This window comes from Syngnathoides biaculeatus, chromosome 11 (genome assembly GCF_019802595.1).
Source record: "Syngnathoides biaculeatus isolate LvHL_M chromosome 11, ASM1980259v1, whole genome shotgun sequence".
Classification (NCBI taxonomy): domain Eukaryota; kingdom Metazoa; phylum Chordata; class Actinopteri; order Syngnathiformes; family Syngnathidae; genus Syngnathoides; species Syngnathoides biaculeatus.
In genome coordinates, this window is record NC_084650.1 from 21,924,130 (window position 1) to 21,950,045 (window position 25,916).

Genomic DNA, 25,916 nt, shown 5'->3' on the forward strand with positions numbered 1-25,916 from the left:
GGAGTCCACGTCAGTGACATGCCATGTGGGACAGCCTCTGTGGCGTTTAAAGGCAAATGCACTCCCACTAACGATTCGGATTGTCTTTATTCTTCTTGCAGACAGCGTGAAGTTGCGAGCAGGGTGAAAATATGCAGGGTGACACGCAGAAAGCGAAACGAACACGTGTCGCGTCAGCACGAGAGGGATCGCTTGAAGAGGGCGACAGCAAAGAGGTAAATGGGCTCTTTCCCTCCTCGGCTTTCAATACCGAAATCTCGCAGGGTGTCAAAAAGTGTCGGATGTCAGAGCTGAACCTTGTACTCATTCATGAACTCCCAAATGCTGCTGTCATGCGGGAAATAGATTTAGAGCCGTGTGTGTTGAGTCGTATGCTGTACTTATTTTGCAATATTTAACAGTATAACGTCAAATACTGGAGTAGAAATATAACCCGAACACCCCCCCTCCCAAAACAAACAAACAAACAAAATTAAAATTTTCTGTTTGTTTGTTTTATAGTAGCCTACAAATGCTGCTCTGCAACACTGTGGGGATCTCATGGAACTGTGCTAGACCCACAGGCATGCAAGTGAGCTAACAGTGGGTAAGTCTAAAATTATATACCCTTCGTCTCATATTACCAGACCACATATTACAAATACACAACTCCAGACCAAAAAAAAAAAAAAAACCCAAGCCCTGAAAACTTTTTAAGAACCATTCAATCACACAAATGATTTTACCATCTGTCTCTTAATAGGTGAAATGTTGCCTGCAAAGTGGCTTAATTTTACTTTTGGCTTCAGTGTGTGGAAGACAAGTTGACTCTTTCATGGTATGCGAACAGGCTACGCATGCTGTGTATGTGGCTTACCTTGTTTAACTTTTCAGTGACACGAGACTAGTTCAGAGTGTGCAGACATTTATGAGAAAAATAGTTTTTACGTCCCATCTGTTAGGAAAATGGTCTGAAGAGGTTGTGATTTCTACACCATGACCACAAGTCACTAAGATTATGCTTATTGTTGTTTGTGTTTCGTTACCAGGTTTTTGCACTGATAACAACTTGTGCCCCCTATCCAATTTTTGGCATGTAGCAATGAGCGAGCATGTGACCATGTCAGATTGGAGCAGATTTTTTTTTGATTAGATTAGACAGCATCGGTTGCGCTGTGAGAACAAGCGAGCTAGCATTCAAGTGTCAGAATATGTCCTGGCAGCTCAAACCTGTTTACAGCTTTAGCCTTCACTGCTTAGACGAGACATGATGACACTGCTCGGCCTCTTTGACAATCAGTCCCCGTGATCAGGAGAGGGCAAAAAACAGATAATCCAGTTGCCTAAATATATGGAAAACACAGTTAAAGATATATATTAGAGCACTTTGAACTCAAAACATTCACAGTCATATTTCTGTTTTCCACACATGTGGACAAGATTGTTGGTTCCCTTTCATCACAGAAAGAAAACCAAGAGCAGTCATTGAAATAGCTGCAAATTGTGGCCCGACAGAACTCTTTTCAAAGACAAACTGATGAAAGTGCCCTGGACAGAAATGGGCCCCTAGCTTTGTTTTGAGTTGTGCAGCCTTTTGAGGCAATCGCTGCCATTAAACAATTTCTGTAACTCACTAAGACTTGTGAACCTGTCAACAGGTATGTTGACTATGCCACACATCTCATCTTCAAAGACACGTCGCCAGTTGCCGGGTAGGCAAATTGGACAAAAAACCATTAACGCTTACATTCATACCTGTGAGAAATTTCAAGTCGTCATTAAACTTAAAATCTATTTTTTTAGAATGTGGAAGGAAGCCAGAGTACCAGACGAGATAGTGGAACCGGAATTTACTGACGATGAGGATGAGGCAGATGTGCTTAAAATATGTTCCAGCATGAACATATAGAAACCCAGAAAGAGTTTTATGTGACTAATTAATATAAATAAACCCAGTTATAATCAGACTGTTGAGCTGTAGCTAAAAGGTAAGGAATAAGTTGGACTAAAAAACATTGTAGATAAAAAGTTTTCAATTGTCAAAATCTCCCCAGAGGTGATTTTAATCAATTGTCAAAGCGTTTCTATTCTATTTCCTATGATTGTAGTTATCATAGCACTGTGACAGGCTTACACAATACAATAAAATATACAGTGACCGAATGAGGAACTAAATTTCCATTCTACTATTGCAGAACTTTTGTCTTTTTTTTGTTTGCTGCTGAGTGTGCTGCTACATGTTGTTTGTTTGTATAATAAATTTGTCAAATGTGAAGAGAGTAAGTTATAACCTTATTCCACTTCCAGATGATGAAATATTGTTAAAATTGGTTTGGGCAATGGTGGGATGATTTGCTTGGTCTTGGTTGGGAGAAATAATATTTTTTTTGACGCGGAGCCACAGAAAGCCCAACATTCATCATTCACTCAGTAGCTCTATTTTTATACCATTTTGAGCCCCAAACAGCGTTGCACCCTTTTCATCGTGGGTGCAGGATGACTTTGCCCTTGTGTGCTAATGTCATCCCTTGCTCACCAGAGGATGGAGAGAGACATTTGGGATGCGGATAAACTGATCCTTTATCTATATGGCCAGGCTGCTTTTCTGTGACCTTGCTGGCTGGCATTTCATAGCATTGCCTTAGTGTGCAGATCAGCCATCATCCCAGCAATTCAAACAAACGACACACACATTGTCTATTGTGACACGCATTCTGAGCATTTTTTAACAGTCCCATCACTCCACCCTTCCCCCACACACACGTACGCACACAAACACGCGCACTCACACTATCTCTGCGAGGCCAGCCCCTTACACACACTCATACCAATTGCAGAAAGTACTTTGTACACTTACACACTGACTGGGCAGGGGAGAGAGAGACTGGTGGGTGGAGATGGATGGAGACAGAAAGAGACAGTGGGGCTGCAGAGCGAAGCCGGACCAGACACAGAAGAAGAGATACTGCTCGTAAAGGAGGGATACCCAACACAGACTGCTGCAGAGGGAAGAAAAAGAGAAAGCCTGAGCAGGATAAGAACAGGAGTGCAGAAATAGGAAGGGGAAGCCGGCCTGTCCTGCAGAGAAGAGGAAGAGAGTAAATTGTTGTTCCAGAGGCAAGAGGGAATGTGATGGGATGGCATTGATCAGTGAGAGCAGTGGCTTCTTGGGCCGGATGGCGTCTTGTTGCTGCAGACCGCTGCTCAACTCCTCCTGCTGTGGACCCCTCATCAAATTCTGCCTCTCCTCCCTCACAGGTCGGTCCCAATCCACCCGGCCCCACTGTCATGACTAGTAGTGGAATATAATTCTTTGTGCAACATGGGTAACACACTAAGCCAAGAAGGTAACACTGGAGGGCATTGTGTCTTTTTTTTGTGTTGTAGAAGCATGTGAGCCTGCAAGCGCAACCCGAGCGGTTCTGTCAGTGCTGTGTTTTGTGTCGTAGGATGGAAGAGAATGGGCTCTTGTCCTCTCCAACATCATGTCATGTGTACTCTATTGTCTTTGTGAAAGCTTTGCAGGATACCTTAGCACTGACAGCATGTCAAAAAAAGAAAACTGCAGTTGTTATCGTAATTTGTTCATCGTATGTGTAAAAATGAGTAGACTCTCAGGAGTTAGGTGCAAGTTGGCTGTGTGCGTCTAGAGGATTCTCTGAAGTGAGATCTCAATGCCGTCGTATCCCCTCAAGCCAAACCCAAAGCCCCCTTACTAACATTTTTGTATTTAATATCATCTGTGCCATCCCCTCCTGCTGAGAAAGCAACAGTCTGTTATATAAACTTTGAAAAATTTGAGTCCTCCAGCACTGAAATGTTGTGTTGTTCTTTACAGACATATCTCCTGCTGAGCTGGATGCCTTGTGGAGGGAACCGCCATATGCTCTCGGGGGGACCCACCAACACTTTTCAGGAAATTACATCATGACTGAAGGTGGGGTATGGGGGTGCAGCAGCATGCAGCAATTTTTGTCATCACCTGAAAACATAATTGGCACTGAATTGCCTGTTAAGGTATTACTGACTAGTTATACCGCTCTGCCAATATTTCATATTTGTAGAAGAGCAATTTTTAGGAACAGCACCTTAACCTGTTTTGTCTATATATTTTTTCATCCAAGATATTTATTGTTCTACGTTTTACAATGTCAGTGTTCATTAGTCTTAGAATCAGAATGGAAAGTGAATTGTCCTCATACATACAATAATAATACAATCGTTTGTGATGATAGTTTGGAGTTAAATATACAGTACATGTACTCTAAGCCCTAAACACATATAATATTCTGACAAAGAACAAGAGCAAAACATTGTACAAAGAGTATAAAAAATAAAACAACTAATAAAACTCTGCAATATAGCAGGACTGTAAATCAAGAACTGCGATATAGCAAAAGATTACTGTATCTGTATTCCGTGGTTGGAGGTTGGAGGGACTCATTGTTTCCATGACATGTGCAACCAAGGACTGACGTAGTCTCAAGTGTAAAATGTTCTATGGTCCTTTTGTCCATATCCATGTCCATTGTCCAAGCTGCTGATCCTCACAAGGGTCGCGGGAGTGCCAAAGCCTATTCCAGCTACCATCTTTTGTTTATTTTGTTAGTTTTACTTTTTGGAGGTTCATATCTACTCTATGAATTATAGGCCAAAAGAGTGTCAGTTTTTCAAAATGTATTTATCTATACATCCATTTTCTTAGCCGCTTATCCTCACGAGGGTCGCAGGAGTCTTGGAGACCATCAGACCTGTCAATGGCCAGGAGGCAGGGTACACCCTGAACTGGTTGCCAGCCAATCGCAGGGCACACGGAGACTAGACAACAGTCGCACTTACATTCACACCTAGCGGCAATTTAGAGTGTCCAATTAATGTTGCATGTTTTTGGGATGTGGGAGGAAACCGGAGTGCCTGGAGAAAACCCACACAGGCACAGGGAGAACATGCAAACTCCACACACAAGGGTCCAGGATTGAAACCGGGACCTCAGTGGCGCGGATAAACTGCATGAGTCTGTCCATGACTCCCAAGCCAATTTTTACCCCAAGTCTGCCTGTGGTCTCCCTGCATTTGTATCCGAACCTGTGAGCTCATCTTATGTGGTGTGTGCAACGTGTTGTCTCATCATGTGCAGGAGAGGATGAGGATGGCCCACAGGTGGAGTCATTTCAAGGACGTCAGGAGCCAGAAAACTACTGGAAGAAGAAAGAGCCCTTTCTTAGAGGAAGTTGGATGACACAGGGTGAAAAATGCTCCTCAGGTACTATTTTGTGATGGTCTACTTTACACCCAGGGAACTTGATATCAGGCACCAGGCCGTATCCTACCTGCAAGGCCTCTGAACTGTCACGGCTATTTCCTAGATCAGATGAGATTGCTCTTGTCATCGTAGTTTAGCAGTAAGTCACGCTTCACTTTGCAATGTGCAGTATGTAGTCAACCGGTCCATTCACTGCGTATGTGAGGCCACCGGTACACGAGGTGTGAGCCTGTCACAAGGCAGGTATGCTTGAGTTGAGAAATGTTTTCCTTTTCTATGCGTTTTGGTTAGATCAGCACGGGTGGGCTGCGACTTGTCTCCATGCCAAAGATACACAGACAGTCTTTAGGAAAGGCCTAAAAGTCATTCATTGTTCGCGAACATATATTCATTGATGTAATTTGGGTTTGCTTCAGGATTTATTACTTTTGTGTTCCTTTGTGTATTTTATTCGAACGCTCCATTTCTGGTGTCTTGTGCCTAGGCAGTAACGTTACAGTGGTTGGAAGCAGAAAATACGACTCAGATAGATATAATTTGCTAATGCACCCTTTTTGTGACTATTTATCCTGTGTTTGGGGTCACATACCAGTCTGTTTGGTTATTGTCTTTGTCATCAAAAATGGCACACACACGGGTACACAAAAACACACACACGAACATATGCACACAGTCTTAATTGTGTACATCCAATTTATATTTCCTTGTGTTTATCTTTAAAAATAAAATTGTCATTAACCTACTCTGTATATTTATTAAAGGGGTCATGCTTTTTTTAATTCAACTATTTATTTTGGAAATTGTGGTTTTTTTCATATTTTTAATGCAATCATTTATTTTATTTATTTAATTACTATTTATTGCATGTAGCCTGAAAAAGGACCTTTGACATATAAAAAACAGGATCACAGTAGCCCTTTTTTTTACATCATTATAGATAGAAAGACTTGCACTAACTCACTAACCAATTTAGGAATCTTTCGTCATGCATACGCAGAGGACACCTTTACATACTCAGCATCTTAGGCCCATCACATCCTGCAGTTTGTTTTTCAAATGGATTTAAATGGCCACGTGGAGAGGCCAGTCAGCAGTCTAATAGTGCTGCTATTCCTCAAGGGACCGTGGGGGTTCTCACAAAGCATCTCACTGTAATATGAGCCGCTGGAGAAGATCTTTAATGATTTTTTTGAAAGTTTTCCTCTTGCAAGCAGTAAAACGGTTCCCTTCTTAGTTTTAGGATTTTTTTTTCTACTTTGAGCCGTATTTGGACGCTATGTTGATTCCCGTTTTACATGATTGTATTTATCCTGTCTAGAAATAATGCTCTTTTTCACTGGACGCCGACGCTCCAGTGAGGACCCTGACCGGGTTCTCCAGGAGGCCTTGCGCACCCGGCTCCGAGTAGTGGAGAGCAACAGCAAAGATGTCACCCAGTTGTTTAAGGTTAGTGAAAATGACAGTCATCAATAGATGTAGAAATATTGCTATGCATTTTTCTCTTGAAATATTACAGTGAGCCATCGCATCATATGTGTTTTTATACAAAGCACAGTGAAATCGAGGTTGAATGTTCTGTTCTGCTGATAAGAAGTATTTGTTCTTGCAGGACCTGTCTGCACGTCTGGTGTCTGTCCATGCAGAGAAGGACAGCTTTGTCCTCACGTTTAAAACTGTCGAAGAAATCTGGAAGTTTTCCACTTATCTAGCATTAGGTAGGTTTTTCCTTATGTGATTTGTTGATTATCATGACATTTAGCTGTGTTGATGTTCATTTTTTCGTGTTCCTATTGTGGCTGTTATTATTGGGCTCAACAAAGGTTATTTGTATCTACCGAATGTTAGGTTATGTGGCACGCTGCTTGGAAAACTTCCTTTGTGATCAAACCTTCTGGCTGGAGCCAAAACTGCTCATTGACTTGGAGATTAATGTAACAGTAAATGAGGATCACCTGGCCACCCTCTACCTGGAGCTTTTACTCCAGGAAGGTATGAAATGCTTCAGTCTTAACTACTTAATCCAACCACACACACACACACATGCACACACACGCACACGCACACAACCACTCAGCACACTTTCGGAAGTAGCATCTATCTCATAAATAGGATAAGAAAAGGAATTACAAAGGTAGCATTGTAGAAGAGTACATCGGTGAAAGCTGATTGCTGTGTGCTCGCTGAAAAAAAAGCCAAGTAAACAGAATTACAAGCATGTTTCATAAATCCAATGTGTGAATTCCAAGTATCGATACAGTTGGTTGTTTCAACTGTTTTTGTCAGGAAGACTGACTTCCCAAGCACAGATCGATGCAGTTGGATCATAGGAATATAAATCAATACATTGATGTAAAGACTGAATCGTTACTCCGCTAAAAAGCCAAAGCAGTTTCCCCCCAATCTAAGCTTTGCAAAAAGATTTACTCTATAAGAGTGTGTGTAGCTACTATAGTGTGTAGCTACTATAGTAAAGCCTTATTTATGTCCGGACATTTTTCTCATTAAAATAAAACCTTATAAATGCTGACCAAGCCCATTTCAACTGATCTGGCGTCCACATTTTACTCAAGTGAACCACATTGTAAGCTCTTTGCTGAATAAGCTTTGTAAAAGTTTTCCTTCACAGCAAAGTGCTCCTACCTGCTGTACCGCTTGTTAATTCAAATACAATTTTTTAAAAAGCCTTTATCTCCTTTGGCAAAGTAGATCTAAAGTGCGTCCAAACTATGATGAGATCTACTTTAATGGAGTCTTTTTCAAATGCCCATCATCTATTTGTAAGGGAAACAGGGTACACTACGATTTTTGATGATCTTTAATATCTGTGAAGGGGTTTTATTGATCAACAAACAGAATTAAAACATGAATTATCTTTTAGTTACATTAATGAAAAAACATTGTTACAGGATCTTTCTTTGCTAAGGCGCTGTACACAAGAAGTGACGAGGATGACGAAGATCAGCTGTCCTTCCAAAAGAATGATCTTCTCATGGTGAAGGACACAGGACAGGAGGAAATGTGGGAGGGTACGCTGCTCTCCACTGGACGCCATGGCCTCGTTCCTGTCAACGCCACTCAGCCGCTTCCCTACCCTTTTTACCAGTAAGATTTTAACCCATCTTATTTTTATTTCGTCAATTCTCAAATACAGATCTTGCTTTTACTATACAGGTGGCCAACATCTTTGTTCATGCAATTGTCCCCTTTTGACAGGTGGTTCCTGAGGAATTACCCGGGTTATGCAGGATGCTCGCCAACAGAGAAGGAACCATTTGATCATCCACTTGGTAGAACCGTACTGTTACACTACATGCAAACACACACACATGCTGTCGCAAACCAACAGTGCGGGGTTGGACCCAAATGCAGGACCCCCAGGCGAACCCATGATGTTCAATGGGCTTTAATATAAACTAAGTTGTGCACGACAACACAATCGAAGAAAGCAGGATCCAGAAAACAAGAAACTAGGTCCGATAACTGTGAGTCAACTAAAGAGCCTAACAAAAGCGTGACTGGACTATTATGGCACACTGGCGGAGTAACCCAGGATGCAGTAAAGCATACTCAATGAACTGGCAAATGCCAGTGACAATACTCCAACTTAAACACATGGTCTAATCACAGTGCCTCATGTATAACAGCTGTGACCGGCGACAGGTGTCATAGATGAAACCACTTGGAGCAGTGACCAGGCCACGCCCTTCTTGGCCGTGGTCCAGCCTTGCACATGACACATGCATGCTTATACGCACACTTTTACAAGGAACCATTTCATAACATATACATGAGTTAGCAGCACTGTGGAGCAATTGGTTAGAGCATCTGCCTCGCAGTTCTGAGGGCTGGGGTTCAAAGCCCGCCCCCCACTGTGGAGTTTGCACGTTCTCACATCCCAAAAACATGCACAGCAGGTTAACTGAAGACTCTAAATTGCCTGTAGATGTGAATATTAGTGCGAATGGTTGTTTGTTTCTATGTGCCCTGCGATGGGCTGGCAGCCAGTTCAGGATGTACCCAACCTCTTGCTCGGAGTCGGCTGGGGTATGCTCCAGCACTACCACGACCCTTTTGAGGGTTGGCGGCTCAGAAAAATGGATGGATGGATCTATACGAGTTCACAGTCACACTCCATGAGTTCCTGTGTCAAGGGCAATGTTCTTGGTTGAAATCGAGGGGCCACTTTTACCTGAAGCAGAAAAAAACCTGTTGCTGCTTTTTTCTACAGCAACACCAATTTGTAGTCCTTTCTAAACTTCTTCTTTAGGACTCTAAATCATTTCTTATGGGTCTTCTTGTCAGTGAAAATGAGTTACAAGTTAACCTTTGAGGTCTTACTGCCTTTTGTGTAATTTTTGCTTCTTTGTTTTGTTATCATTGCCCGTGGGTGAAAGTGGGGAAAAAAGGACACAGACTAACTTTTTTTTCCACCAAATCACTTAACTTTTTCTTTTATCTCCCTATCAAACATGGCAGTGACAGGTTCATGTGTGTCGGTGGTCGACTACAGTCCAAACTTCCATGATGAACTCCAGCTCAGTCAAGGGGATGTTGTGGAGATTCAGGGTCTACTAATTCAAGGCCTCCGGGTCTTCATAGGAAAACACTCCTCCACTGGTTGTACCGGCTTCGTCAACAAGGCCCACGTCAAGCCTCTGGACACCATTTCCTTGTAAATAGATTGAATTATGACTTGAAACATATCGATCTGATACAGATGTGCATTATTTCTTTAGTGAGAATGCTCCCATCGGTTCTCTTGCACAGAGATAGACATTTGGTCTTTCTGACCGAGGAGGAGCGAGCCACGCTGGCTCAGACGGGCCTGTTCAGCTCCGAGCCCTGTGATAGCAACCTACTGGAAAGGCTCTTCTCATCAGATATCAGTTCTGTGTACAGGCTAGGTAAAGCTCCAAAAACACATCTTTAATGTCAGCTTGTAACATTGTTGCTAAATAGATTTATTGTGGTATAAATATATGTTATGAGCTGCACAGGTTACACTAAACTATCCAAATGTGTGTTTCCAGACAGGCTGGATGAGTCTGACTTCATGTACATCAGAAATCGGCCCAAACGTGGTAAACTTACATATTTGTGTTTTGCAGTTGAATCCATTTATTTGAATGCATTCATACAGTTACACTTTTGTTTTCATTATTGTGCACGCTATTCAAATCTTACATTCATTAGATTACGTACAAATAGAAGTCATTTGCTGTTTAATTAAAACAAAAAACTATGACTTTGACTCAACCTTGTTGCTCGCTTACTGCCATATTGCGCTGAGTATCAAGGACGGAGATGCATGTGACGTTCTACTTTGCAATAGTTTCCTTTTCTGGTTGTCTTCAGATTTTTCTTCCTCTAATGACTGACATTGGCACTGCTGCTGTGGATGAGCTACAATTTTATATGCTGGCATGACAAGATGCACGACCTTAGATCACTTTTTGAATTCATATGTGTATCATTCATTTGGCATGAAGTGGCCCTATTCCTGTGGTGTAGGAATTTGGGGGCCAATGGTAATGTAGTGGTTCATATAACGAACTTTGGAGCACTTTTTCACATTAAATCTCCCATTCATGATAGTTTTGTGATGGATTGACAGCCAGTCTATGGCTTTTATTTGCATTCTAGTTCATGTTGTTCCACTGAACAGCATAATCATGATAGATACTTTGTCACTGCTTTAAACATGACTTGAGCAATATTTTATCACACTTGAGCGACTGTTATCACACTTTATACTATCAGGCGTTGCAAACATATCAAGGAAGGTACCGACGCGCCTCCTGACTTGAAGTTATGCGCTTGAGATAACAGATGGAAACTCCCTACAGTTTATAGTATTTTAGTGAAACAGATATCAGAAGACAAATCCTAGAAGGGATCAAATCGGTCCGGTGACACACTTGTTGAATGACACTCTATGAGTGCCATTTGGTTAATACAAACTTGAAATCATTTCTTGGTTTTGTCATTGACTCCCACCACGATTTTATCACCAAAAGAACTGGAAAAGTTTAGAAAGTAGGACTGGCTGTTCGAAACAATGGGTCCTATCACCTCTTGTGTCCTTGCAATATTCTTTGTTCTCAGATCACAAGGTCCCTGCAAGCACACGTCAGAGTGTCATGTCAGAAAAAAGCGGTGGAACGCCCCCATACCACTCCTCCCCCCGCCCATCGCTATCACACTCGTCCCCCCGCGTGTCTGTTTATCAGTCCCACAATCCTCTGGCACAGGAGGGAGAGCGCCTGTCCTTCACTCTCGATGACACATTCAGGGACCTCAGTGAATTCCAGGAGGAGCTCCCTCTCTTCTTGGAGGAAACCAGTTGGGAGGGGGACGAGTCAGAAGTTAGTGACCCAACGCTGGCTCTGCTAAACCATGACCACTTCCAGGTCAGTTAAGTTCCAGTCCATCACTTGTTACAAATCAGGCGCTCAAAGCCATTTGTAAATTAGCTTAAGGGGGAAACAGTTAATTGCAATGAACTTCTCTCTTGGGCCCGTTACACACATACAGACAGTCGGACTGTTTTTGTGCCCATTCTGCCCCTTCCTGACCAAGCACGTCAAACCTCAGACAATCTTATGTCTTATAAAAGGATCCTGTCAGATTGTCCTTCGATCTGATGTTGTTTTATAAATGTGGGTTCCTCAGACAGCAAGAATTATTTTTCCAAAGCTCGTCCTTTTTTAAGGACATCACCATTTTTACAAGGTTCTTACCTCTGATAACGTTCCTTAACAATTGGGAAACATCAGCGTGTAACCAAAAGTGTTTCTTCTTCTTTGGTTTTGTGATACTGCATGTGATCACGTGAGAATTCAAGATAAGCAGTACAATGGAATCTTTGTGTGTGGTCTGGTGTGTTGAGTTTCTTGGAGCACGCCACACACATGATGATAATTAAAAAAATAATAATTATGTGGCATCTATATCAGATTTAAAAAAATATTTACATTCTTTTCTCTGTAATAAGTCCTACTGAACTAATAATTGTGGTGTTGAGATAATTGACAGAAAATAATTATGATAATTGTATTTATCTATGTCCCACAAAATTATTTTACACTGAAGAATAACAGCGGCCAAGAGACTCTTTTGTGTGCTTGTCGCCCCCTCCAGGAAGATTTCCTGCCCCTGTATGACCTTCAATATTCCTTCCTGTGGGTGACCTTCAATGGGAAGGATGAGGGTGAGCTCTCAGGGCAGCTTGAGAGCGTGAGGGAGTGTGCAAAGAGGATGGGCATGCACTGGGCACATAGGCGAGCATGCTTTCTTCTGGGAAGACTCTGTGCCAGGAAGCTGAAGCTATCTCAGGTTGTTTAGATTATCTTATTTGTATATCCTCCATTTGTGTTTTTAATGAACACGTGTTTGTTATGCATACTGTTTCTCATCCGATGAGAACCTACTCATACTTAGAGTATGTCAGAATTACTTCATGTCTATGTGTAATATCAAATGAAATCCAATACAGGAGATGTATCAAAATTAAAGATTATAATGCTCAATAGGCACCAGCACACCTGCAACCCTTGTGATGGGAAATGAATGATTACATGGACGGATGAATGTATTCGACACATAAAACAACATTTTATCATACTGAGAGCTGTTTATTGTCATTGTAATTTCACCAAATTTTGATGCGAGCATTCCCATCCATAAATATCTTCCCATGAAATTAACCCCATTCTCATCATACACGCACATATTTTTAAAACCTATATTAAAAACAATAATGATTGTATTTTATTGCATACAGAATGATATTCTCGCAGTGACAAAATAGATAAAAACACTGGGATGATGCAGTGCAGTCCACTGAAGACAAAAAAACAACATTCAACATTTACTTACTATTCAACTTGATTACTGCCGTATAATACAATAATTCCATTAATAGGTAATTTTACATCCTCTTTTCGCTCTGTTGTAGTATCTGTCTGACTACAATTTATCACTGATGAAAATCCTTTCTGAGATTGTCCTTCCTTTTTATTTCAGGCTCGCGTATATTATGAAGAAGCGCTGAGTGTTGCTGTGGACAATTTCAGTGACACGCCACTGTTGATCGCGCTCCTAACCAACCTCACAGCAGTTTACCTGAAGCAGCGTATGACAGACAAGCTGCCCCTCACCCTGGAAAAAGCCAGCGCCATGCTGCTCTGTCTTCCTAACCATACCTACACATCATCAGATGAAATTGAGCTGCTGAAGCTGCTTCTGAGGAGATCCATGGTAATGGGCGATAAGTATCTGGAAGCCCGAGTGTGCTACCTTATCGCCAGCCTCTTCCTGCTTCTAAGGAAACCCGATGATGCGCTTCCCTTTGTTGAGCGCCTCCAGTTCCTCTCCTCAACCCTCTCGGGAAACAATGGACTTCCTGTAGCACCTCTGGACCTCAACTGGCTCTTGAGCTTGCTCTATCATCGTAAATACATGCCTCACCTGGTTCTGGCTTCTCTAAGCCTCGATTCAAGACAAGACCACACACTCCATGACGCTTTGCAGAGGATTGAGAGATTTATTAGGAACTCAGCTCGCCTGAACCCATTCTGGAAGGAAGGAACCTCCCTGCTCCCCGCCCAGATTGTGGTTTATCTCCTGCAGACACTGGCTATAGCTGAGAAAGTGAGTGACTTAAAGATGCAGAGGGACCTTTGTCTCGGCTTGGCCTCAGTTTACCAGCAGTATGGTGCCCTAGATAAGGCTGTACAATGTGCTCAACGAGCAGTGGAGACAGGAGGTTTTATCAATGAGGAAGAAGGCTTTGAGGCCTCTGTGCTGCTTGGCTGGCTGCTGGTTTTAACAGGGCAAGCTGAGAAGGCCCAGGGTGTCCTACAGCCACTTCTTATATCGCTTGAGGTACAAAAACACTCATACTGAATTTCTGTTGCTGCACTTGCTCTTTCCTTTAAAAGACTGTTCTGTTTTCCTATTCAACCACACTGCAGGGAACAGATAGCGCCACTCAAAGAGGCGTCATCCACAATCTTTTGGCTTTATGTCTAAGGCAGCAGGGCTGCATACCAGAAGCGGGCTGGCATCTTTACTCAGCTTTGATGATAGGCCGCGAAAGTGGAAACCAGAGGAACCAAGCCCTGGCACTGGCCAACCTAGGCTGCCTGGCACTGGATACAGGGGCGTCGACATTGGCAGAACACTTCTTGGTCAGGTCAGACTTGTTTGAATGCACATGTACAGAACGTGTACTAAAATTTGTGTCTATGGATAATGTACATATGGTATGGATATATAGATTCGGTGTAAACCAGTGCTTTTCGAATAGTGTGGGCGTGGTCTCATCTTCAAATATATGTTTCTGGTGTAGATCAAGAACCGTGATTTTGAATGACACTGGAGAAAAGACTTTTCTTAGCATTTTGCCAGGTGTAATTTACAACGGTTTTAACTCACAGCCGAGCAGAGCAGTCCACTGCCAATGTTTTTAGTGTTTCACAAGTTTGTTGTTATTCCAGATCCTTGCACCTTTTTCTTAACATCTGGGAGAGCCCCACAGATGAGGAGCCTGTGCAGATCTTCCTTTGGTTGGGGAGGAGCTACAAGAATAGGGGGAAGAGTCACCACATCAGGTCCTGTTTTGAAATGGGACTTCTGATTGCACTGCATGCTAGAAACCTGCCCAGTAAGTATAAAGAATAACGATAAAAACATGCGCTCTTTCAGTGGTTTTCAAACTGGGGCTACCATGAACACTTTTCATCATTAAGTTACACCCAGCAGATGGAAATAATTTTACTACTGGACACACAAGCCCACATCAGCCACTGAAATGTCGTTAAATGAAATGATGAAAGATGTTACATATTAACAGAAAAAAAAGTTTTGATTTTTCTTTATTCTTGGTGGCTTGATAAACTGACAGTCATTTTTTTCAACTATAGGTTACCAGTGTTTGTGTTTATTGAACATTGCAAGCTAAGCCTGTGCGTAGTTATATAAAAAAAAGTGTGTGGGTGTCTGTGTGTGTGTGTGTGTGTTGGGCGAGGGCTGAAAATAATTTAATCTCCAAAAAGGGGGCGCTGCAAAAAAAAGTTTGGGAACCACTGACCTAATTGTACTTTGTCCTCCCTCTGGCGGAGAAACTATGTAACAACACTTCATAATTACATTCTGTATATCAGATGAATGTCCTGTATTTACTGTATAGGTCAGTTAGTGGTGGCCAAAGTCCTGAGTCGACTGTATTCCGAGATGCTGCTCTACGGCCAAAGCATTGTCTATTATGAACACTGTGTGTCAGTAGCCAGAGAACTGAAGGACAAAAGACTTGAAGGGGAATACCTTGAAATCCTAAGCAGTCTTTACCTTTCACTAAATACTGAAAGGTCAGTTTATATTCTAATTCAACTTTCCACAATCTTTGTTTTTATGATCAAAGACAAAAATAGTTCTGACTTGTGTGATCCAGATCATCTCGTAAATCTCTGGATTACACCAAGCAAAGTCTGAGGATTTCCATTGATTTGGGCAAGAGAGAAGAAGAGTCTGAGACCTGGTTGCAGGTGGGAAGGATCTATTACCTCATCAAGGAGGATGAGTTGGCTGACATGTACCTGCAGGTGAGGAGAGCTGATAGTGTGATTGCCTGATGCCCACAATATATATACTGATATTTTTTAAAATCTCACATAAATAAATAGGGTGGAGCAGTAGAGCATTGGCCTCACAGTTCTGAGGACCAGGGTTCAAATCCTGGCCCCATCTGTGTGGCGTTTGCATGTTCTCCGCGTGCATGCGTGGGTTTTCTCCGGGCACTCCGGTTTCCTCCCACATCCCTAAACATGCATTAATTGGACACTCTAAATGGTCTATAGGTGTGATTGCAATTGTGACTGTTGTCTGTCCCCGTGTGCCCTGCGATTGGCTGGCAACCAGTTCAGGGTGTACCCTGCCTCCTGCCCGTTGATAGCTGGGATAGGCTCCAGCACTTCTTCAACCCTTGTGAGGATAGGAGGCAAAGAAAATGGATGGATGGCTGGATGGATGGATAGAAGTCAATGGTATCAAACAAATGTGTGATTGACAGGCAGCTGTGAAGACAGCACTTAGAATGAACGACCCCCGTTTTTCGATGAGCATCTATGAAGAAGCGGGGGATGTCTACTTTAAAGGGCACCGGAACAGAATGGCATCAATACCTTTTTACAGGGTAAATAGAAAATGCACAATATGTTTGAAATTGACTTGACTTGAAATTCACATAGGGGTGACCTCTCTGTTCACTTTGGGTTGCAGGATGGCGGTTTACCATTTTCCCGAAGTATCAAAGATGTCCATTCAGAGTTCCGCTTGTTGAGTAAACTAACAGAGTTGTTGATGGACCAGGGGGAGCAGGAAGAGGCTCTGCAATATGCTTCACTCGCGGTGGAAATGGCAAACAAAACCGGTATGAGCGTGTCCACCGAGCTTGACTGTTATGATCATCTTACAGCTACAGTGCAGCAGCTCCATAATTATTTTTGCAGGTATGTGTATGAACGAGAGGACAGCGTACCATCGACTGGCGACAGTTTACTACAGCCTTCAGGACTACGAGCTGGCTGAAAACTACTATCTCAAGTCCCTGTCTCTCTGTCCGCCTGTCATGCAACACCAAATGGAGGCTCGCTACTACACTCAGGTCTACTGCAGGCTGGGAAACCTCACTCTGCACAAACTCAAGGTACAGTTGAAAGTGGGATTGGCAATTTTTCAAAATGCCGACAAGATTTGAATTTTTGGGAGATCCACAATAACTTAAAAATATGAAAGGTGATCAACTTACTCGATGAGTCAGTGAGAAGGCTGATGTGAAATGTGGTGGGTTTCCAAGCTCATGAAGCTTCTGTGTACTGGACATTTTCTTTAAATAAATACATAAAAAGAACTTGTTTGTGAAACATAGGCCATCTGCATGCTGTAGGTCCTTTAAATATCAGGGGTGAAAGCTCTGGGGAAAAAAAGTTGTGGCTTATAGTTTGAATTTCATGCTAGCATAACATTTTGTTAGTATGTGGAAGAAGGGGGACGACCCCTGCCGCAAATAGCAAAAGTTTGCAAGTAGTTGACACCGACCATTAATAGATTTGCTTACGTTCCTACTGAACACGGTCTTTGCAAATATGTGAGGTTTTCAGAGAATAATGTCAAGTAGGTTAAAACAAATTCTACAAATAGGTGAATTTTGTTCAAGAAATATCCCTTTTACAATGAAGTGGGATAAACTTGAAAACGTGATCAGATGTGGGAGGAGCATCAGATCAGACTAGAGGAGAAACGTTTTGCCAAATCCATCTGACTCCGTATAAATACAGTACGTCTTGAGTCACTGATGTCTGCCATGAAAGATTGTATTATCAAATATTCACTTTGAACTGTCACTCAGTCAGTATATAGCCTTTAGCTGTGGTCAGGGACTAAACAGGGTACAATTACAATCATTAGATTTATAATTACAACTACTAATACCTTAATTGATTGTTTGTCCTTCAAAGTACTCTGTTTTGAATGGCTTTGCAGTTCCTAAGTACTTCAGAACCCATTTGGTTTACCTCTTGAATTAGATTAGCCAAATATAATTCCGCTTCTAATGCCATACACTTCTCTGCCAGGATTCTTTAGACGCGTTGGGTTATTTCCACCTTGCTCTGGCAGCTGCCCTGGAGGATCGAGCGAACCCCCAGGCTCTGTACGTCGTGTATATGAAACTGGCGGAGATCCACAGCAACCACGTGCCTGACGTCCAGCTATGCCAGTTGTACAGCGACAGAGCCCATAGCCTGAAGAGAGTACTATCAGGAGCAGGGGACTCTGCTGTGAACAACAATATTGGAAAAGATACTAGTGCAGACTGTGACGGTGACTCATTCCAAAAAACTTGCAGGATGCAAATAGATACCAACAGCGACAATGAAATTATTAATGAAGTTGATGACGGGAGAGAGGATGACTGCATTCCACCTCCGGACATCTCGGCATTTATCACCAGTCAGTCTTACTGCGAGAGTATTTTGACTGACTCCTTTGACACAGCCAGGGAGCACATGTCGGACTCTTGCAGCTCCACGGACACTGTGCAAACTTCCCCGAAACAGATAAATGGGAACGACTGGACCTCAAGTAATATCAGTTTCCATTCTGAGAAGGAAACGGTCATGGATCCTCATCTTGAGGAGAAAGATGCCACTCAGATAGACAGCAGTGCAGATAACTTTCCATCCTGAGTGGATTCACATGGACCTCCACACACACCAAAAAAAAAAAAAAAAAATCTGTGGCACTTTAAGTTCTTAATTTCTTTTTTCTAGTCATGTGTCTGAGCCGAATAGAATGTTCGAACAAAATGGCACTTGTTGTACAGAACAAGAAAAAAAAATCAATTGGGTGCCTTTTTATGATGTAGTTAGCATATTAGAATATTGTTGCAATTTTCTACATCTTTTATACCTCTGTGACATGTCCAAGCCTAAATCTATGAGTATACCCTTCAAAAGATGACAATATCAATAAATTATTTTGATGTAATATTGTCACTGAGGACACTCAATCATTATTTTGTGCTTTTCACTCACGATACTTTTTTTTTTAATTACTGTATTCCTCGGTTGGACTACGAAGACTTGAATTAGGTCAAGTTCATATTTTTAAATTTCAGACAAGGGGTTCTGTCACCACATAAGCCTTGTGATTAATTGGTCTGCCTCTCCTTTGAGGTACAGGGTTCAGATTTCAGCTCACGGCCTTGTGCTTGTGTGGGTTTTCTCCATGTACGACGGTTTCCTCCCGGATTCCAAATGCATGCACATTAAATTAAGTGATGTATCAAAAATTCTCTAGCCTTGGGCCTGCTTATATATTTGGAATAGAACTGATTCCTGGCACTCATCCAATGGGGGTAACACAGCTACTGGTCTATCAAAGTTTTGAAATAATAAAAATACAATCACAAAACTAGAACCCTCTCTGAACTCACATCTCTAAATAACTTTTATAAAAATAAATGTCACACACAAACCTTCATGGTATTTACTCTTTTGACATGAGTCCATTTCCACAGTCCACAATCTGTTGCTTCACACACAAGTACTCATTACTAAAACGATTCCAGAATATCACGCTTGCCAAAATAAAAGTCATACTTGAAGATTTGTTTCTCCAGCTCAGCCAGATGAGGGCAGTCCAAGTCAAAAAGTGCTTGTGGCCAGTGCCACAGAACCCTCCAATTATTTGCATCATGTGGAAGACCACTAAAGTCCGATGAGTCTGCCTAATTGCCTCATTTGCATGTACATAATGTGAAATCTATGGAAGAAAAAAAAAATGGAAGCATCAATTATATTGGTAGCATGTGTTAAGTCTTAATAGTGAAAGCACCTACCTCTCCACAAAAAAAGCATGCTAAAACACAATTGCACAAACACCATACAAAGCAATAAAAGTAAAGTATTCCTGGGCTTGTTAATGTTGACGGAAAAGCACATTCTAGCTTAACGGCCCAAAGTGTTTGCATACATGATCTGCATACTGAACAGCCCCGCTGTGTCTCTTCCTCCCCCCACGGCCGTGACAAATCTAAACCTCTATTCAACTCTGCCAACACAAGCACAGAGTTGTGCTTCCCTTTTTAAAGTGTTCCCAGAGTTACCAAAATATTCATTACGCGCAACATTCCATTCAGGACAAAAGTGAACTCGGAAAACTCCAGGAAAATATGCTGAGACATTTTTAACTCAAATTTGAAAAAAAAAAAAAAGTTATGAAAATTGAAATTGATATGGTGGCTCTTAACAATATCGTTTGTAAAGCAGCTCATCCTGAAACATCAACATTTTATCACACGTATTGAAAAAAAACAATGACATTTTCAAGTCAGTTTTTTCACTTTGACAAAAAACTCCAATTTTAATTTTAATCAACTCCCTCACTTAAATTCAATAACTGAATTTCCTGTTTTTTTTTCATCTTCGATGAGTATATCAATCAAATGAAACAGGTTGTAAAAAGCTTAGCAAAGTATTTCTATGTTTCACAATCGTTTTTCCAAGTTCAAAAGTACAGCGTAGGATCCCAGGCCTGTAGTAAAACGTCTTAGAATCTAAGGTTTGATCTAATGCTTAGATCACCCTTAGACATTTGTTTGTACGGTGACAACCTTGAGAAGGAATTGTGTTTAAACCGAACCATGTGCGAGTGTCGGACAATAGATGGAAAGCAGATATTGAAGCAGAACCTGGAGACGTCCCAACACATGGGATTTATCATTAACTACACACGAGCGGCTGCTCGGGCTTTACACCACAAAGTCAGTATGAAAGTATGGCCATCCGTGAGTGGTCACCAGGGAGACGATCCAACTCCCCGCAAGCCAGCACAGGATAAGCAGTTGTCAAATGACGGATGGGTGAGGGACCATCTGAACTGTATCAGGAGAATGCACACAATCAGCAACGGCGGTAAGAACTGACGACTACACGGGACAAATTCCTTGCATGATGACATACTTGGCCAATAATGATGATTCTGTTTCTGAGAAAAATAAAAGGACGCAAAAATCATGTACCCTGCATCTGGGTGAATGAAATATTCTTCATGAAATAATCTTGATCAATTACAAAGCGTAATCACTGAAAACAAAATCAAGTTTTAAAGGAAAGCCACAGCCCAAAATCAAAGCAAAAATTGAGATCACAGAGTGATCCCGATCCCAACGTTTATGACAGCCTAATGTGGCTGACTTGTGTTTATGGCCTCTGTATGCTTGTCCTATGTCTGGAAATACTTTCTGATAAGGCAACAGATGGAGTCCTGGTTTATCTCGCTCCACACCTCGGTATGTCTTGGACAGTTTGCGTTGCAATCAGATTTCTATCCACATTTGAAAGTGGCCTGATTCGGATCTCAGTAGATCCGATTCCATGAGGTTTCTTTTAATCTTTCCTTGCAATGATGCTTATCCAAATTGTGCAACCTGAACAGCGTTGGGTATATCAAGACATGGGGTTTGTTTTTGACAATTTGGGCAGAAACCCACAAGTAGCGGTAACCTGAGGGAAATCAATGGGCTCCATGCACATCATTTACTGTATTGGTACAACAATGGAGCCGGGTTACGGCAGATGGATTTGCCTCTCTGGGATCTGGGCCAGTTTAGTGTGGACCAGGAGGCCATTGTGTGCCATAGTCTGCATTTCTTTGCATTAGCAGTTTGGGTCATTTGCAAAGTTCATTTCATTTATTTCATTTCAAACCTTTATTAACCTCAAAACTTGATTGAGAGCAAGAACTCATTTTCAATAATATTAAGTGGACAAAACAAAACATTATATTCAAAAGCAAAATAAGTTCTGATTATATCATTGAAATAGTACGTGGTAATTATTTTGAGTTTGAATGAGAGTTGTGGAGAATATTCCAGGATGATATCACTCCAAAAAAAAAAATGAAAAAAAAAATATCAGCAAAGAAAATGAAAAAACTTCATAGCATTTTCACCAAATTCAATCTTTGTCTGGGGAACTTTGAGTGGTAATCTATCACTTCAATATGTTGAGTGGTTGTAATGAGACTTGTTCAACAGAATGCTCACATATGGGGGTGGAAACCTTGGCATGTTGCTTTTTAAGACTTGCAAATGAAAATAAGCCATGACATATCTTATTATAGAGATAAAGGTGTCCATCCCACCTTCTCACCTAAAGTGCATTGATGGGCGGAGTAACAATTGCCAGTAATGAATCGAAGTGCAGGGTGAAAAACAGACTTGTGGTTTTAGAATGCTGATAGCAGAATGTCTGTAGATATTGTCAGCATACTCCTAAACTGAGACAAAGACTGCTTCAACCTGCTGTTTCCTGCATGATAGAAGGAAATGTCTTTTTTTTCTGGCATAAGTAGTCAATATTTTTTGCTATAATTTACTAATGACTTTATCGATTTGTGGTTTTTCGCTTTTGATTGAACCAGGTGCCCAGATTGTAATCTGTGACTCTTTCCATCCCATGTACAGTATTTACTCTTATATTCCCATCTGTAAATGCTGTCTTACAAACCCAATTCCAAAGAAGCTGGGATGTTGTGTTAAACAATAAAACAGAATACAATGATTGGCAAATAATGTTCAACCTCTATTTAATTGAATACGCCTCAAAGACAACATGGTAAATGTTTAAACTGATTAACTTTTTTTTTTTTTGCAAAAATCTTTAATTTACAATTTTATGGCTGCAACAAATCCCCCCCTCCCCAAAAAAAGCTGGGAAAGATGGCAAAAAAGACCGAGAAACTTAAGGAATGCTAATTAAACACCTGTTTGGAACACCCCACAGGTGAAAACAGGCTAATGGGGAACCGGTGGGTGCCATGATTTGGTAGAAAAGGACGTTCCCTGAATTGCTCAGTCATTCATAAGCAAAGATGGGGTGAGGGTCACTTCTTTGTGAACAACTGTGCAAGAAAATAGTCGAACAGTTTAAGGACAATGTTCAATTGCAAGGAATTTAAGGATTTCATCATCTACAGTCTATAACATCATCAAAAGGCTCAGAGGATCTGGAGGACAAAAACCAACATTGAATGCTCGTGACCTTTGAGCCCTCGGGCAGCCGGCACTGCATCAAAAACCGACATCAATTTGTAAAGGATATCACCACATGGTCTCAGGAACTTCCAAAAAAAATCAATATCAGTAAATATAGTTTAGCACCACACCACAAGCGCAACTTAAAACTTGACAATGCGAAGCAAAAGCCATTTATCAACAACACCCACAAAATGCCGCTGGCTTCTCTAGGCCCGAGCTCATCTAAGTATCTATGTACTGATGAAGTGTTCTGTGGTCCGACGAGTCCACAAATTGGTTTTGAAAATTGTGGCTAGTGTGTCCTCCGGGCAAAGCAGAAAAGAACCATCTGGACTGTTATGGACGCAAAGTTCAAAAACCAGCATCTGGGATGCTATGGGGCTGTTATTGATAATGTGATGGGTAATTTACACATCTGTAATTATCTGCAACCATAAAGGTACATACAGGTTTTGGAGAAATGTATTCATACTGCCATCCAAGGAAAATATATTTCATGGACACCCCTGCTTATTTCAGCAAAACATTCTGCATGTCATACAGTAGCGTTGCTTCGTAGTGAAAGAGTGCAGGTAATAGACAGGCCTATCTGCAGTCCAGACCTGCCTCCCATTGAAAACGTGTAGTTCATTATTAAGTGTAAACTACAACAAGACCTCGGACTGTTGAACAGCTGAAGCTCTACATCAAGCAATAATGGGAAGAATTCCACCTACAAAGCTTCAACAATTAGCGTCTCCAGCTCCCAAACGTTTATATAATGGCGTGAAAAGAAAATGTGATGTAACAAAGTGATGCACGTGACCCTATCTCAGCTTTTTTTGAAAAGTGTTGCAGCCATAAAATTCCAAGTTAATGATTATTTGTTAAAACAGAGTTTTTCAGTTTGGACATGAAATATGTAGCGTATTCAAGTCAGTATAAGTTGAACATGATTTTCAAATAATTGTGCTCTGTTTTTATTTAGCACGACGGCCCAACTTCGTTGCAACTGCTTGGTTGAGCACAAAAGTACCGTATTTGTCGTGACATCTCTGCTCTGTTTAGGAAGGCTTTCCATTGTGTCTGCACAGCTGGGTTTGCTACTGCATCACATCATCTAAGCAGGTCTGCTATACTATTTTAGCCATTTGTGAGAGGTGGTATTGTCCTTCAGCAGTTGGACATTTCAGGAGTCCGCTGACTCTTATGTAATTGTGTGAGGGATGTCTTTTGTCTGTTCTTTGTTTCTGTCTTTCACTTCTGTTTGCTGTTTTCCTTCCAATTGGGGCTGTTTCCAAGCAATGCTCCTTGCACCAATGAACAGATAGTTGTCCTTCTATTAGGTTGTTGCAATCCTTTGGCCATTTTCTTTTTCTTCTGGTGAATGTGAACATGCTCAGGACAAGTTTGTTTTGAGCACGAGTGACCTGCTGGAGTTTAGTTTGCTGAGCCCGTTCCTCCATTTACGAAGGAGCCCAGGGCTATTCTGTTGATGGTTTGTTACCCTCCTGCAGCCCACCTCCTCCTCTCCCGGTGTAATGGCCTGTCCCCCTGGCATATCCTCAGCATGCTTGACGTCTGTTGGTGACAGTTCAAACGGGAACAAGAACACGGATGACCTGCTGATACCATTTCGCACAACTACTTGTTGTGATGAGACTGTAAAAAAGTGCAACTGGCCAGGGTCATCCAGAAAGTATGGAAGAGGGAAATTCAATACCATTCCCATTGGGATGTCTTGCTTTACCTTTCTATCTGTTTTCTGCCCCCCACTCAGCAGGTGAAATCGATTCTCAATTTTTATTGCTTCCTAACTGGACAGCGTCCGCAGGCGTCACTGATTTGTAGTTGCACTGTGATAATTCCCTTTGTTTTGCGAATACAGTACAGCAGTAAAAAACATCCATGCATCCATTCATTGATTTCCCTTGCATTGTCCTCAGTCGGTTCATGGGTGACCTGAGTCTATCCCAGCTGACTTTGAGCAAGATATGCAGGGTCTACCCTGGACTGAAAGTTTTTCAGGAAGATTAATCTGTCGAGCACCTTCTTGTGTCCTACTACTGCCGTACCACTAAAAAAGTTCTCACCTACGACATTCTGACGTGGGACGGGAGCAACTCAGCAGCTGTAAAAACTCCTGAAGACCTGACAAACTCACAGCTACCACACCTAAATGACGTGTTCACGTCTTGGTGGGCGCAAAAGCCACGCAATATCCTTAAAGATCCTTTCCACACTTTTGTCATCTGTCAGGAGATTCAGATGCATAAACATATGCAACACACACTTCTTGAACAGTAGCCATAAACACATGGCTCTGTTGAGTGGTAAATGAATGAATGTTGATGCGTGAATGATGTACATTTATATCCCTTTTATTCTTTGTGATTATTTTTTTTAATTAATGAGACCATACTCTGCGAGTGCACCTTAATTCATTATACAGTTCCGTACGATGGCAATAAAGTATTTTCTTATCTTATCTTTCTCTTCTTGAACCAAATTAAATGCATGATCAAAAGAGTCCCATAAACATTTCATATTATGATTTTTCTGTATGGAACTGAGTTCACACTAACATTAAATAAGGGACACAGAGTGTGACTGCCTCTTGCTCTTGCCACATGTCTAATCTATAAATACAGAGCAGCTCAACCTCGGGTGAGCAGACATCCTGTGTAGCAATATTCCTTTGGCGGAACATCAAACTTGTTAACTCATTGAAACAGCTTCACATGAAGATAAATATCAGTGCAGGATGAAAAAAAAATTGCTGCAAATGCAACTTCCAGCAGCCTTTAAACAGCCTCCACCAGATTGAGCCAAAACAATCATAACAAGTACCAAAGGTGTTGACTGAAAACAAAATTGTTGATGTCGCAATTTTTTTTTTTAACAACTCTAAATATTTAAACTGTCGTATTCATTGGAGAATTACAGCTTCCAGCTTGGCCACGACTCTCAGTGGCAGCAATAACTCAATGCCACACCTTCCCACTTGCATGTGACGTGTGCACGTCCATTCTGCATGACGCTGACTGACTAAGTTAACAAGTGGCTTGCGGCTTTTTCGTCATCGGCCTGCCA

The 25,916-nt window shown here is 41.6% G+C and overlaps 1 protein-coding gene across 2 annotated transcripts; it reads left to right on the forward strand.

Annotated features, from left to right (window-relative positions):
* Positions 1 to 55: 55 nt before the first annotated feature.
* Positions 56 to 19,161, forward strand: sh3tc2 (SH3 domain and tetratricopeptide repeats 2). 2 transcript variants are annotated; one of them, XM_061834646.1, is made up of 23 exons: positions 56 to 215; positions 502 to 586; positions 3,818 to 3,916; positions 5,117 to 5,242; positions 6,561 to 6,688; positions 6,852 to 6,957; positions 7,088 to 7,231; positions 8,149 to 8,344; positions 8,456 to 8,529; positions 9,719 to 9,914; positions 10,010 to 10,146; positions 10,273 to 10,323; positions 11,348 to 11,652; positions 12,383 to 12,577; positions 13,268 to 14,128; positions 14,218 to 14,438; positions 14,743 to 14,909; positions 15,435 to 15,612; positions 15,696 to 15,846; positions 16,314 to 16,436; positions 16,523 to 16,673; positions 16,753 to 16,949; positions 17,878 to 19,161. In XM_061834646.1, the coding sequence occupies exons 3-23, from the start codon at positions 3,907 to 3,909 to the stop codon at positions 18,487 to 18,489; spliced, it is 4,329 nt and encodes a 1,442-aa protein (XP_061690630.1). In that variant the 5' UTR covers positions 56 to 215; positions 502 to 586; positions 3,818 to 3,906; the 3' UTR covers positions 18,490 to 19,161. The 2 variants fall into 2 exon arrangements, with proteins under 2 accessions (XP_061690630.1, XP_061690631.1); XM_061834647.1 differs by lacking the exons at positions 56 to 215; positions 502 to 586; positions 3,818 to 3,916; positions 5,117 to 5,242; positions 6,561 to 6,688 and having other exon boundaries at positions 8,166 to 8,344; positions 17,878 to 19,160.
* Positions 19,162 to 25,916: the final 6,755 nt, after the last annotated feature.